Source organism: Alexandromys fortis, unplaced genomic scaffold (genome assembly GCF_014885135.2).
Source record: "Alexandromys fortis isolate MF-2015 unplaced genomic scaffold, M_Fortis_MF-2015_v1.1 scaffold_152, whole genome shotgun sequence".
Classification (NCBI taxonomy): domain Eukaryota; kingdom Metazoa; phylum Chordata; class Mammalia; order Rodentia; family Cricetidae; genus Alexandromys; species Alexandromys fortis.
In genome coordinates, this window is record NW_026068045.1 from 4,126,185 (window position 1) to 4,142,028 (window position 15,844).

Below are 15,844 nucleotides of genomic sequence, written 5' to 3' on the forward strand. Positions count from 1 at the left end.
TCCAAGTGAACTCTCACCAGCAGTGGGTAGAGAAAGTTTTCTCAGATACCAATCCAAATGTGATTGCCAGCATTTTATTGAAGCTATGAGTGTGAAAAACAGTACTTATTTTGTTTTGTTACTTTATGAGTTTTGGTAATGCTAAAATTGTTTTTTTTTTTTTTTGTGGTTTTTTGAGCCTGTCCTGGAACTAGCTCTGTAGGCCAGGCTGGTCTCGAACTCACAAAGATCCGCCTGCCTCTGCCTCCCGAGTGCTGGGATTAAAGGCGTGCGCCACCACCGCCCGGCGGTAATGCTAAAATTGTTGAGTTTTAAAAATAATTTTTCCTGAAGTTCTTTCATTTATTTATTTATTTATTTTTGAGACAGGGTTTCTCTGTAGTTTTGGTCCCTGTCCTGGAACTAGCTCTGTAGACCAGGCTGGCTTTGAACTCACAGAGATCCGCCTGCCTCTGCCTCTCGAGTGCTGGGATTAAAGGTGTGTGCCGCCACCACCCGGCATGCACCACCACCGCCCGGCTTCCTGAAGTTATTATTAGCTTTGACAAACAAAAGAGGCCTGGCTTCCCCAAATATTAACATTTTGTGTAATTATAGCACGTATGTCAAAGCCAATAGTTTTACAAATGCATTAGTGTTAGCTAAACTGCAGGCTTTATTTGGATATATTCACATTTCTCTAACATCTTTCTGTTCCAAGAACCAATTTTGAACCCCACATTTCAATTACTTGTCATTTATTTGTCTTGAGTGATAACAAGATCAGCCAAAGAGGCACCTGCTAAGGCCGAACCTTGGCTTCTTACTTATCTATCAAGAAAGGGAGCCTTGGCTTCATAATAGAGCATATCATACTTTAGTCTATTCATATTTATATTTTTAATGCTTTATAAATAACACCATTCAAAATTTCCACTTCCTCCTCTCCTCCTATTTCCCTCCTGCTCCCCTACTCACCCTCCCCATCTATTCAATTGAGAGTGATAGCCTTGATAACTGTTAAGTTTTAGTGGGTTTCTTGTTTTGCAGTACTCAGAGTTATATTGAAATGCGACAACTGTCATCTTGAAATTTCAAATATAGCCTATAGTTCACAATGGTCTGTGTTGTAGGAAGCAAGGAATGGGACATTCATGAGTATGTGATATGGCATCTGCCCATTCGATGATGTTTTTAAATAATGTTTGTTTGAAGCTTAAGGAGACTGAAACCTGAGATGAGTTGGCAAAGAGACTGGTTTTCAAACTGGAGAAGACTATAGAAGACCTGGGAGAGAATTACCCAGACCACAGAGGAGACTGTGGGGCTTACATCAGCCACTGGATCAAATATTGACTTATTTCAATGTATTTTACCCAAACCAAAAGATTGTTGACTCCAGAGAGTGTGCTGTGTCTTGCTACTTTATTGTAAGAAGTTCCTTCCATTACCCTGTCTCTTCTGGGCTGGGAATGCTAAGTAGATAATGAATTTATGACCACATACTTTGTTTCAGACAACCTTTGAGCACAAAAATTAAAAAAAAACTAAATTTAATTAAAACATTAAAAAAAATCTATTTTTTTCAAATGACACAAGCTTCTTTGACTATTCTTTTTTCATTTCTCTCTATATATTTGAAATTAATATGATTATTTTCTCTTTCCATTTCCTCCTTCCAACTCCTCTCATGTACCCCTTTTGCTATCTTTTAAGTTCACGGTCCATATGTATATGTATATATAATCCTAAACACATAATGTACCCTGTTCCGTCTGTAGAATGTTACTTGTCTGTATGGATAACCAATTGGCATGCTCATCCCCGAGAAAGACTATTTCTCCCACTCTTAGAATTCCTTTGCTGTCTGTAGTTCTTTGTTCAGGGCCAAGGTCTCCTGAGATTTCACTCTTTGATATAAGCAAAATATTGGTATAGTCCTTGCTCAGGTCACTGTTAGGCCGCTATAGTGGTGAGACTTCATGGGTGTAGTTTCTTGGACTTTTCTAGGAAGCATAATTTCACAGCCAACTTCCTGCTCCTCTGGCTCTTACAATTTCTCTGCCCCCCTCTTCCACAATGCTCCTTGAGCCTGAAGCGCAGTAGTTATGTTGTAAATGGATTAGTTGAGACCGTGCTCCAAACTTTATGTTTTGATTTACTGGGTTTTCTGTGATTTTTCTCTGTTCAAAGAGAACTTTCCTTAATAAAAGCCAAGAATGACACTTACCTGTGGGTATAAGGATAAATATTTAAAATGTACTTAGAGATCATATTAGCTTAGTCAAGGGTTGCTGTGGGACAATGGTCTTGAACCCTGTAAAGATTTTTCACTTGTATTGGTTTAATAAAATGCTGATTGGCCAGTAGCCAGGCAGGAAGTATAGGTGGGGTGACCAGAATAGGAGAATTGTGGGAAGAGGAAAGGCTCAATCTGCAATCATTACTCAGAGACAGATGATGCAAGATGAGAATGTCTTACTGATAAAGGGTACCAAGCCATGTGGCTAACACAGACAAGAATTATGGGTTAATTTAAGATGTAAGAATTAGTTACATTAGCTTGAGCTAATAGGCCAATCAATTTATAATTAATATAGGCCTTTGTGTGGTTCTTTGTGACTGAATGGCTGTGGGAAATGAACAAGTAGCCTCTGCCTACAAAATGGCATACCAACGTGGGCCAACTACATCCACATAAAACCCGAAAGAGCTTGAAAAGGAAGTCTAGACACACAAAAAAAAACAGAATTTAACACAACATCTTGGTAGCTGCACTTTTTGGGGGAGGGATGGGCTCTGTTTGCTAGAGGCAATTGTGTCTCATTTAAGAGAAGCTTCCTGACTTAGCTTTAGCTGCAATAATCTTGCATCTCTTTAAAGAGACCCCATGACCAAACATTTAAATGGTGTTGATGAATAACCAACAGTATGCTTCTTGGTAGTAGCAAGGACTTGAAACTCCATACAGGTATGGTAATAAACATGGCTCCTGCCAGTACCTCCACCAAGAAGATAGACTCTCAGAAAGCTAAGGCATGGGGTGGATCCAGTCATCAAAGCCACGACTTTAATCCTAGCCATATTGCTTAGCAAATTAAAGGCTCATGTGGTCAAAAAAAAGAGACATATTACAGGTATATGGACATTTTGAGATATTTCTTTAGCCATTTTCCTCTTCCTTTGAGAATTCTCTGTTCAAATCCTGCCTTGATTCTGAATCAAATTTATTTTATCTGAATATTAAGCCACTGCCAGATATGTAGCTGGAAAATTCTGTCCAGTTCTGTGGGCTTGCTCTTCATCTGGCCAGTGTTTCTTCAGCTGTGCAGAAGCTTTTTAGTTTTATGAAGTCCTACTTAATCACTGGCCTAGATTTTTGGGCAGATGATGTCTTATTCAGAAAGCCCTTTCCTACACCTGCGCATCATGTAGGGCAATTCCTGTGTAGTCTCCAGAAGCTTCAGGCTTATTCATCTAGGTCTTTTAGGCCAATTGGAGACAGGTTTTGTGCAAGGTGATAGATACAGATGTAATGTCAATCTTATGCATGTGGACGCCCAGTTTTCTCAGCACCATTGTTGACGGTGCTTTCTTTTCTCCCGCATTCCTGTCCTTATGTCACTTTTATTCCTAAGATAGTTAGGGAATTTCACACTGAGTATAAATGCTTAATGCTGAGGGAGTTCCTGGGAATCAGTCAGCCCTACGCTTTTAAGCAAGGCTCCCATATCTGATAGCCATGTGCAGATTAAATATCAAAGTCTACAATCTTTCTCTTCATTGTTGGTGAAATTATGGAAGGCCGAGGTTGTCACAAGAAAATGTGTAGGGATTCTTACATTCAGAGCAAAAATAAAAAAATGTGTGATACATCCCAAGTGGTTTGGGTCCTAGAATCCTGAGTAGGGGCAGCAAGGGAAAGAAGTAAGTACAGACATATAGACATGTTCAGTAAAGTCAGGTGGGATCTACTGCCACTAAAACAACAACCTGGAACCTCAGCAGCTTGCTGAGTATGCCATAGTATGTGTGTGTGTGTGTGTGTGTGTGTGTGTGTGTGTGTGTGTGTGTGTGTGTGTGTGGTATTAGCTAGTCTTGGTAGATTTCTGTAGATGAATAGTCTCAGGTTACAAATATCAGGGTGGAGAAAGCTCCACTTGCTAATCTTTGCACATACTGATTAACCATTCATAAATACTCATTCTTGAATTCCCAAAGAGAGTTCTGCCACTCTTCTTCAGCCTGGCCCAGACAGTTCTGAGGACTTGGAGTCCTCAGTTTGGCTGTGCCCTGGTGAACAATGCACAATTACTAAGAACTTCATTTACTTAGTGCTTCCTCCACTCCCTAAAAATGGACTGTTTTGTGAAGTCATAAACCACAGCTAGATTGGCCTGATCACGATGGGCTTGCACCATCCCCACTTAGCAGAACTAACTTCCTTTGAGCATTTCTATAGAGGATGCTGGGTGAAGACTGCTGTCTGCATGTCTTCTGCTGCATCCTTGATGCTCCTCTACCACCTACATTCTCCTTTCACTCCGAAGCTGTTCTCTAAGGGGAACGTGTCTTATCCTAGGAGATGTCTGCTGTGGTCTGAGGCCATATGCATAGAAAGGGATGTGGTAGACCAGATCAGCCAAGGCTTCATAGTGAGCCACTATCTCAAAAAACAAACAAGCAAAACCACTGCTAGCTATCAGTACATCGAGCAAATAGTTCTATTAACAAATGTTGGGCAACCAAGAGTCTCCTTAGCAGCAAAGAAAAGGAAATGGGCTTAACTTCATCTCCCTTGTTCAGAAACTGGCGAATGGAAACTTACTTTGCTTAAAGTAATTAAAGGACTTTATTCCTTTGGGAATGATGATAATAAAAGACCAAGAAACTCCTGACTGAGTTAGAGATGGAGTATTTTGTAGGTGGAGGTTGCAAATTGGCTTTGTTTTATTTTCGCTTTCTCAGTTAACACCCAAGACCGAAATATTCCACACTCCCCAGAGGCATGGGGAACAACTCAAATTTACAACTTCAGCTAAAACTTACCTGTTTCTGCTCTACCTGAACCCCTGCCCTTGCTCCTGTCTATAACGTATCATACCACCCAGAAACTGTGCAATAGAATAAAACCAACTCTGTTATTTAGATTTTTGAAACTGCATATCATATGCTTGTCTTAGAACTGGAGAGGTGGCTCAGTGGTTAAGAGCACTTGCTGCTCTTGTAGAGGACCAGGATTCATAACCACCTATAATTCCAGTTCCAGAGGATTTGGCTTTCTCTTTTAGCCTTCTCAGGTACTGCACACATGGTGCACTTACATGGATGCAGATAAAATATAGGAAATATATAAAAATTTAAAAAAAATGTTAGTCTAAACACAGAGTAAATGTCCAGGATCATGTTTGTGAGCTAAAAAGCATGTAATGATGTTTGGAGGACTGGGGCTGTTTGACAGAGGCCAAGCATTTTAGATGGAGGTCAGCTGAATTCAAATGAACATCTGTAATGTCTGCCTGCAACATTCATCTCAAACACTTCAAAACACTAATTTGGCTTTTTGCTTGATGACAGTTGCCACCAAGTGGACTCTGTGCCCAAAGAGAAATTGGTTGATCCTGAAGATCCAGTCTGTAATATATTTTCCTTTGAGAAGTCCATGCACTGCGCCTTCAAGAGTATCAATATTTTCATTGTCATGGACAACAGACACTTGGGGGGGGTATATGTTCAGAAACGGGAGGTTCTTGTGGATGTGTTCCAGATTTAGGCATATAACGTCAAATTTTAATATTAGGTTGTGGAAGTGAAGTCTTCCTTTAAGAAATTATGTCATGAATATACCAGAAGGATACGAGGAATTGCTTTCTCCCAGGGGAAGTCCCTTGGTGTGTCTGAGAGGCTATGTTCCAGTTGTAGACTCAATGATAATGATATGGTTTGTAGAGACTTATTATTAAGACATTGTGAATAATACTGATCTCACCAAAAACTCTCTGGCTCCTGGCAAGGGATGGTGTCCTGTTGCCTGGGTGAGTCAATGCTTCTGCCTTGCTTAGAACTCAACTGAAGGGCAACGGCTAAGAGTGGGGCTTTGTTTCACCATGCTCACATCTCTTCTTCCTCTGGAAGTGTATATTCTAGGGAAGAGTTTTGGTGATCTCATCCAATCAGTTATGTTGAAGTGGAATAATGTGTGTTGTGTTTGAGGAAAAGAAGAGAAGTCACTCATGAGCTAACCGGATAAAGATTTATTCAATGTCCACTATTTGCCAGACTCTATTCCAGAGTTTACAGATGGATTAGGTCTGCCATTTGGAGTTGACTTTTGCTGGTGAGTGGAACATCTGTGTCTGTTTGTGTAGTCAACGAGGATCTGTGGAAAGAAGACTCATATTAAAGAACAGACAAACGTGAACACTTTGCCTTGAGGGGTCAGAGTCTCAGGGGGGATAGAGGAAACTCATCACTCTCAGCAAAGTCAGACCTCATGAGTTTACTTGTACTCATGTATCCTTTAAAACCAGAGGTGAGGACATAAAATGGAACTTCCATTTCCCCAGGTTCTGAGCATATTTAATCTTGTCTTTATGCTTCAAGTCTAGGGTATATAGGTAATGCCTCTATCACATGTCCGAGAGTCAGGACTTCAAGTAGTTCACAGTCCAGTGCCTGTGAAAGTGGGGTGGCCTCAGAGTCTGGCAAGCACAGGGGAAGTGTCATGGGGAGAGTGTGGCAGGACAAGGTCTTTTTATGGCAGACAAATTTCTGAATTTTTGAGAATTAAATCCTGCTAGAAAAATTTGAGATATATTATGGAGGTGGACCTCAATCCCCAATAATTTTGTTACTACTACTCTTCTATGAGCATTTTGTGAACATTTTCACAATGCACTTTTTAGTTTCCATTGGAATTTCTTTCAAAACAATAGTTCTGAAACTTTCAGGATTTCCAGTTGGCGTTACTCATTATTTCACAGTTTTGAAATTCAAATGCAGGTTATGATAGGTAAAGCTTAAAAAAATCTCTTTGCCATATGAAATTGTCCGCAATAAATCGTGCTATTACAACATTGGGGAATGAGCTGGATCAATATTTACCAGGCGAAGACTGCTGAGACCAGAGCATCCCTATTTCTGAAGAATTTCCCCTGTATTTTTTAGCTGTTAAGGTGACCCTTCTGGCGTGGAATACACATGGGAGACTGGGGTATGCTCATCTCAAGTGGACACTGTGACATAGATGGGTTGGTCCTCACTGCTCTTCTCCGATTACATCTGAAGACTGAGCTGTGATGGGAGAATCAGGGAAGCATCAGATGACAGTAGCAGCTACTGCAGCCAGAGGAAAGCAAGCAGGCATGTAGACATGTAGCTACTATCTCTTGGGTACCAAGTGGCCCATGTTGTTGTCTGCTCCCTGGTGCTATCTAGCAGCCAGTGGAAAACATGCTATACTTCTTTCACACTTTCAGATGAATTAATGCATTTAAAGTATCACTTAATGTAAGCACAAACACACCGCTTCCTCCCCAGCCTAAGTCCTTTTGGCTCAATGCCCTTCATAATCACTAATGGCTTTTGTGACCCTGGCATGGGGCAGGGTGGTAGCAGGTCACAGTGTACATGTTTTCCTTTGAAAGTTGAAGAAGTGGGAAGGAGGCATTTGGGAACTCTGTGGGAGGCAGAATATTATATTAGATAACCGAGAATTAACCCAAGAATTAAGAACAAATGTTCCTTCCAAGATCAAGGCTTTGAATCACCATCTTGTCTTTTATCCTGTCTTGACTAGTCTTCCTTACTGCTCTACCCGGAATGCAATGCAGCAGCAGTTCTTTCTGGAAGTGGTTAAACTGCTCCTCTGTAAGGAAGGACCACCTCAAGTCTAAGCTTCTCAAAGCCTCTGGTAGAGGAGCCCCACCACACCCTGAACTGTGACTTCTCTGATTCAGGCAGGTGTTTCCATTACCCGACAATGTATTTCCTCTTAGTGTCATGAATAAAGAGCGTGCATCATGGTTGGGTGGAAATTCAGTTTCTCTTTAATGCTTTCTATTAAAAAAAAAGAAGAAAACATCATGTACAAAAATCTTGCTTCTAGCACTGTGCCAGCTCAATGTTTCTGATGTACAGTAGTAGTCTTTTATCTTTTTCTTGTTTGATTTAGAGTTTTGATACTTTAAAATAAATATTTAAAAAATTTGATTTAGTAGGAATCTATAAAGATGGCTTACCACAAATGGTTTTCCTTAAATCTGTGCCATACTCTTGTGAGAGTTTCTATATTGCAATGGTTTCTCACAGAGCATGGTTGGACCTATACTGCCTGCAAGATGGCTCTGCTTGTCAAGGTTCTTTTTTTTTTATAAATAATATTTATTTATTTATTTATTTATTTATTTATTTGCTATGGAGACACTATTCTTTCTGTGTGTATGTCTGCAGGCCAGAAGAGGGCACCAGACCTCATTATAAATGGTTGTGAGCCACCATGTGGTTGCCGGGAATTGAACTCAGAACCTTTGGAAGACCAGGCAATGTTCTTAACCTCTGAGCCATCTCTCCAACCCCTTGTCAAGGTTCTTGCCTCCAAGTCTCACCACTTGGGTTTGATCCCTGAGACCCACACAGAGGAAACAAAGAAGTGAATCCCATAAGTTGTCCTCTGACTTCCAAACCCACACCTTAGCATATGCCTCTCCCCACACAACTGGCTAAATAAATGCAATAAAAATAATAGATATGGGAATAATTCTGCAATATATCTCATACAGTTTATCTGATTTGGCGAGATTATGAAAGGATGATGGGGAATGAGCAGAAGGTAGAAATCCAGCGGTAGCTGGAGCCACCATTTCTCTGGAGATATCAGGAATATTTTGCTACATTTCCAATTTTTATTTATTTCATAATTTTATGAATTGTATAATCTTGAGTTGCAGGAGCCATTTTGTTAAAAAGTATATTGATATATAGCAGTAAAATTTGGGGAAACTGTCATGTATTAGAAAAATTGAAATCTTTTGCTCTTCTCTGCTATTTCTCATGTTGCAGCAGGGACTCATGAAATTCCTTCAGCAGTGAGGAAGCAGAAGTGCTGGGCTTGAGTGTGGAACTTCTTACCCTTAGCAGTCATAAAACACGGTTCATTCGACATTTTGTCCACAGGGGTAGAGAGAAGCATGAGCGAGAGCGAGAAGTATGCTGTGTTTTCTGCCTCAGCCCCTGGAGGTTCAAATCTGGAGAAAGTCTGCACTCTTCATCTGGGACAGTTCCGTCTATAGCTCAGTGGTTCTCAGCCTTCCTAACGCTGTGACTCTTTAATACAGTTCCTCATGTTGTGGTGAACCCAGCCACAAAGTTATTTTCATTGGTACTTCATAACTGTAATTTTGCTACTGTCACAATTCATCTGTGTTTTCAGATGGTCTTAGGTGATCCCTGTGAAAGGGTCATTCTGTCCCCCAAGGATTCACAACCCATAGGTGGAGAACCCCTGCTATAGCTGATCTGCAAAAAACACGTTCAACTTCACCACCCCAGTTTGCAAAGAAATGACAGCTACTCTCACTCTGTTGCTGGCAGTATTATGATGTAGCTTTTCAATAAGCCCTATTAGCGAATATTAATTGTACAAAGTGAGAGGTTTTATTTTCATGCTCCCCTCACACCCCAGATTCTAACTCTGAGGGGACTTTTAAAGTTTCTAACCATTTGATCAAAGTGACTCTGGCAATGTCACTGTGAATGTTGACTGCATAGTTACGTAGTCCTAGGGATTGTGGGAAGAGGTGAAGGGACAGGAATGGGGAGAGTCTGCAAAATGCTTTGGCAGTGTCTTCTGTGACCAGTGAGTGCTAGCGTGGTCTAACACAAAACAGTGTTATAGTCCTCTCTGTATGATTTGGAATATGTAGGAGAAGAGGGTAGAGAGGTAGAATGGGGGAAGAACTTGCAGAAAAGACAGAAAAAATACGTTTACAGAAAGAATTTTGAGAAGTCATTATTTTTTACACGAGCAAGGATGTCAGGACCATGAGGGGTGCACCCACCCACTGAGACAGTGGGGCTGATCTATTGGGAGCTCACCAAGGCCAGCTGGACTGTGACTGAAAAAGCATGGGATAAAACCGGACTCTCTGATCATGGCGAACAATGAGGACTGATGAGAAGCCAAGGTCAATGGCAAGGGGTTTTGATCCTACTTCATGTTCCGGCTTGGTGGGAGCCTAGCCAGTTTGAATGTTCACCTTCCTAGACATGGACGGAGAGGGGAGGTCCTTGGACTTTCCACAGGGCAGGGAACCATGACTGCTCTTTGGATTGGAGAGGGAGGGGGAGAGGAGTGGGGGGAGGGGGAGAAGAATGGGGGGGAGGGGGGGGGAAATGGGAGGCTGGGAGGAGGCGGAAACTTTTTTTTCCCATTCTCAATAAAATAAAAAAAAATAATAAAAAAAAGAATTTTGAAATATTGTCTTCAAAGCTAGTAAATCTACCTGGAAAGTTAGTAAGTAAAATTCAACATGTAAGTCTGACCAAGCTTCATATCCCTCTGCCTCAGATTTCATACTTTAGTGCCCTCATCGCCCTTTCCTAACTTACTTTCAATTAATTATATGTGATAATATATAATTAATTATATGTGATAATGAATTAATTATATGTGATAAGCCTTCTTGTTCTGCACCCTAGGAAGCACCACTGGGGACTGCACATGTGAGGTCTGCTAAACAAATTTTGAATGAATGGTTGGGATATTTGTTCATGCCTCCCCTTTTCCTTAATATGATGATTGAGAGTATGTTTTATAAAAAATAAAAAGGCTGCTGGGTGATGGTGGCTCACTCCTTTAATTCCAGCATTAGAAATCAGAGACAGGTGGATATCTGCGAGTTTGAGGCCACACTGGTTTAAAGAGGGAGTTCCAGGGCAGTTAGAACTTACAGAGTGAAATCCTGTCTTGAAAAAAAAAACACTAACTAACTAACTAACTAACTAACTAACTAACTAACTAACTAACACTAACAAACTAACACTAACTATCAAACTGGCTGACTGGCTAGCTAACTAACTCTAACTAGCTAACTCTAACTAGCTAACTCTAACTAACTAACTAACTAACTAACTAACTAACTAACTAAAAGGCTGTAATATACATCCTTGTGGGAAGCAGAGAAAAACAGCACTGGAGACCTCATGCTTCTCTGTGACCAGAAAGAAGTATCCACGGAGAGTAGCCCCCTTCTCACTGGGAAGATGACTGCTGCCAAAAGTAGGGAATGTAGGTCAAATCTAAGATACCCCGGGGCAAGGAAAGATGAGCGGGAAAATTTTATGCTGAACGGGATCACTGATGGCCCAATGTTGTTAGCACTTACTCTGAGAGACAGGTATTATTTCTCTATGTTTCTAGAAAAAAATGTAAACTTAGGCAACTAGAAGACCTTGACCAAAGGGCTTGTTAAAGGGGAGCTCGGGCCAGAATAAACTTTATTTTGCTTCTCTTCTTCCTTCTAACAAACTTGTAAATGTCTGAGGAAATTTAAAACAAACAAACAAACAAACAAAAATTACCCCCTAACCCCAAAATGGAAATGAATTTATTCAAAATAGCAATAAGCTAAAGAAGGACAAATAATATAAAAACATGCGTGTAAGATAAAGGACGATTGTGGCACACAAAGGGGTGTGGTCTTCAGTCAAGAAAGAGCTCTAACAAGCTGCTGGAGAATTCCCCAACTTTTCCAGCTGCCCAATGACTGGAACCAAGAGGAAAGGAAGGTCTCTGAGTCACAAAAGACTCATTAACTAAGGATGGGATATTTCCTACTTTGCAGAGTCCCATCCATCCAGTTATGGATGGATTTGCATTTCTATTAGGAAATTCTTGGACCTGCCCATGATAGGCAGACCCATTTGGTACTGGGTGAGGCAGGCAGTCCTATAAAGAGACTCTCAGTGTTTGGGTGCAGTATCCGTGGGACTCAAGCACTGATCTACTCCGGAGAAACTGGTGAGTCCGATTTCTTGACTTCTTGAATGGGTCTGCTTTTGGGGTATTCTCATGTGATGAGTTTAATCTAAACACAGTGAGCTTGGTGGTCCAAACTGATCATGGGTTAAATGTGACAGCAGATGACACTTTAGGAATGGAGGACAAGCATGTAATGTGCTAGCTTGCTTTGTGTTTGTTTGAGTTATAATTCGATATCTACATGAAAAAGCAAGATAATCAAAGTTTTGGTTTGAAATGAGAACAAAACAAAACGTGTATTTTTCTTGTATTCACACCTTGATGGAATCCCTTTCAAAGGCTTGTGTCACAAGCAGTAGAAAAACCTACCTATTCTTTCAACAGCTGTTTGTCTGTGCTGCCAAGTCGTTCTGCTTGGAATATGCAAGCATGAGATGGGTACTGTTTACAACAATGCCAAGGTGATGAGGATATTCCCTTCACATAAATATTATTGCCAGTGCTGTGGAGCAGAAATATATTCTTAGGGAAAATGATATGAGATAAAGAAAGGGTTGGCTAAACCTACTGAAAAAAATGCTAAAGTAGAAAATGGAGCCAAGGATGTCCTAGAACAAAGGGGGAGATTCTCGCACAAGTTCACAGGAAGAGAAGCAAAGGCTCTGCAGCCCATAAGCCTAGTTTCATTCTCTGTGGGGACTTCTTGTGAGAACCACTATGTAATGTCTTTCAGATCCTGAGCCTTCAGCACGATGTCTTACCAACAGCAGCAGTGCAAGCAGCCCTGCCAGCCTCCTCCTGTGTGCCCACCTCCAAAGTGCCCTGAGCCTTGTCCTCCTCCAAAGTGCCCTGAGCCCTGTCCTCCTCCAAAGTGCCCAGAGCCTTGTCCTCCTCCACAGTGCCCTGAGCCATGCCCCCCTCAGTATTGGCAGCAGAAATGCCCTCCTGTGCAACCTCCTACACCTTGCCAGCCGAAGTGCCCACCCAAGAACAAGTGAGTGCTTCAGGAGTCACCAGGAACAGGGCAAATGAAGAAAATCTGTTTCTTCTACTTCCCGAGAACCCCCTCTTCCTTTCAAAGCCTGTCATGGATGCAGAAGAATCTTCCCCACTACTCACCCTCCATGTGCCCTGATAGAGAAGGTGTTTCTCTGAGGCTGTTTCCCTGCTCTTCCCAAGGGGCTGATGAGAATGCCCTTCCTCAACGTTTCAGTGTCGTAGATGCTCGGAGGGAGGAGCAGCAGCTCTCTATCTACCCTGTGCCCTCCTGTTTCACTTCCTGAATAAAGCACCCTTTTGCTGATGATCTAAATAAATACTTCTTCCTTGCAAAAAAAATGCTTTTTAAATATTGTATTACTATTTTGAATTATATACATCCTTTTTTTGGAGGAATTTTAAAATTTAATTCCATGTTGTCTGAGTAAAGTCATAGCAAAGACTAACTCAATATTATTTCAAATTTACGTTCTTAGCCATATTAAAATTTAATTGTTTTGAGGACAGAATTACTTAACCTCTTAAAATGCTATCTTCTTTTGTACAAGATGGAAACCTCTGTCTTCTGTCTTTCATCTATTTAATTTTCTTCTATTACTAACTTGTATCTTTAGCACACAGCAAACCATCAGTTACTGTGTGGTCAGTGTCACAGTAACTGATCTCAGTGCGCGATAAAGACCCAGTGGCTGTGTGTGGACGAGCAGAAGCAGTTCTACATAACTGTCAACACGGCCACTGTGTGGCCTTCTCGTAACTGCAATGTTATTTAAAAACTACAACATTCTTTCCCCCTGCCCTCCTTAATTGGCTATTCACCCCATTTCCTATGAAATCCTGAAGGACAATGGCTTTGTGGAACTTAGGAAGTCTCTTGCATGAAACGATAGCAACCCTTGAGAAGAGGCTGAGTAGAAGAAAGGGAGAAAAGAGGGAATCGGGAGGCCGAATTGTCTCCTCCCCAGGTATTCCTCCTACCTGAGATCTCACCACATTCTGCATCCACGACTTTCCTCATTCTTCCAGTCTGGAGGTCAGGCTTTACAGAGCAGAGTGGTTAAAGGCAGCTGAATTCATGGGGAGTGGGGTGAACTAGGACTTGGTGTGGTTGCTCAAGGAAACACCCATTGGTCAAAGGTCTGACTGAGGTCAATGAATGACTGATGTTTCATTACAAAGGAATTTGATTCTGGCACTGGCATGAACCAGGCAGAGCTTTAGGCAAAAAACACAATTTTACAAAGATTTGAAGTTAAATAATTATGTATGTGGTTATAATTAGTAAAAAGATCCTTTTTTCAGTACTAACACCTGTGAATATAGGCATTGGCTATTTAAGTTGAGTTGTGATTTACATATCACACGGGGTTTTCTACCATGGAGGACCAGCTTGGCATAGCATGGAAAGTTGCTGTATTTTGCTAAAGTATCATCAGATCACAGTTTCTGGGTTTTCTGTAGCTTGTGTTGGAGACTGGACCTGAAACGAAGGACATTTCTTGTGGGACGACATGCTTGTCTCAGAAATTTGAGTGTTGAGGTTCTATCCCCCAAAACTCTAGAAAGCACCTGTACTTAGAGGTGCTGTCTTCAGAGAGCAGACTAATGTAATCTGATGTCACATGGGCAGGTCCTCATCCTGCTGGACTGCTGTCCACCTGAAAAAGGTAAGGCACAAAGAGACATGGGACACTCAAGGAACAAAGGAAAGATGGCCATGTCTGGGCCACAGTGCAGAGGAGAGCATCTAAAGCATGCTCTCACATGCGTGTCCTTTGGAGCTGAGAGAAATGAATCCTGCCTCTTTGAGCTGCTCTGTCCACAGAGCATCTTACTGGAGCTCATGCCAGAGAATCCAGAGAGCTATGGGCAACAGCTGTTCTGAAAACTGAACTGAAACTCTTCCATCCAAGTCCTCATCTCTAATCTGCCCCACAGGGATAAGACTGAATGGATTCTCCCCATTGCTGCATCAGATGGACAGGGAGGAGCAAGGGGCTCAAGTGAAGCAGCACCTGGCTCCCTTGCAGACATGGTGTCCTGCACTGGTGCATGGCTTTTCTTGCAGAGATTTAGAGTGTAGACCTCTCTTTGAGCCGGCCACAGAATACAAATATCTTGGTAGTCAGTTGTAAAGTTATTTGGTGGAGTTTGGGGAACCCTCTGGAAGAGAGGGAAGAAGGATTGTAGGAGCCAGGAGGCCAAAGGCACCAGGAGAACATGGCCCACAGAACCAACTAAGCAGTGTTTTTAGGGGTTCACAGAGACTGAAGTGACAACCACGAAGCACGCAGGGGTCTATGCTTGGTCCTCTGTATGTGTGTATTGTTGTATAGCTTGGTGTTCTTGTGGGACTCCTAACAGTGGGAGAGGAGGCTGTCTCTGACACTTTTGCCTGCTCTTGGATCACTTTTCCTTGTATTGGCTGCCTAGTCCAGCCTTGATATAAGGGTTTGTGTCTAGTTTTATGGTAACTTGTTATGCCACGTTCATTTGATATCCTCCGGAAGCCAGCTTTTTTCTGAAGGGAAACAGAAAAGAAGTGAATCTGGGGATACGGGAGGTGGGTGGTGACAGGCTGGGAGGAACAGAGGCACTGGAAACCGTGGTAGGATGTAATGTATGACATTAGGAAAAAATTCCTTTAGTTGTATGTCCAGGAGTGTTAAACTGAGTCATAGGTTACTTCTTATCCCTGCCTTTCAAGGACTTTTCACAATGATTTTCGAAGTGATTGCACGAGCTTGCACAACCAGTGGTGGTGAATAATGGTTCTTTTTATTTATTTATTTATTATTTATTTATTTATTTATTTATTTATTTATTTATTTATATTGAGAAAAGGAAAAAAAATTTTCCGCCTCCTCCCAGCCTCCCATTTCCCTC

The 15,844-nt window shown here is 41.5% G+C and overlaps 1 protein-coding gene and 1 long non-coding RNA gene across 3 annotated transcripts; one reads left to right on the forward strand and one right to left on the reverse strand.

Moving 5' to 3' along the window:
* Window positions 1-6,227: 6,227 nt before the first annotated feature.
* On the reverse strand, window positions 6,228-14,065 carry LOC126486544 (uncharacterized). Of its 2 annotated transcripts, XR_007588149.1 has the most exons (4): window positions 13,937-14,065; window positions 7,955-8,037; window positions 7,084-7,272; window positions 6,228-6,358 (listed from the first exon to the last, which is right to left on the reverse strand). It is a non-coding gene; the product is annotated as an uncharacterized lncRNA (long non-coding RNA). The 2 variants fall into 2 exon arrangements; XR_007588148.1 differs by lacking the exon at window positions 7,084-7,272.
* Window positions 11,833-13,299, forward strand: LOC126486543 (small proline-rich protein 2I-like). The gene is made up of 2 exons (XM_050118831.1): window positions 11,833-11,998; window positions 12,693-13,299. The coding sequence occupies exon 2, from the start codon at window positions 12,712-12,714 to the stop codon at window positions 12,955-12,957; it is 246 nt and encodes an 81-aa protein (XP_049974788.1). The 5' UTR covers window positions 11,833-11,998; window positions 12,693-12,711; the 3' UTR covers window positions 12,958-13,299.
* Window positions 14,066-15,844: the final 1,779 nt, after the last annotated feature.

Coding starts and splice junctions, on each gene's coding strand:
- LOC126486543 (XM_050118831.1), top strand. CDS start 12,712: ATGTCTTACCAACAGCAGCAGTGCAAGCAGCCCTGCCAGCCTCCTCCT.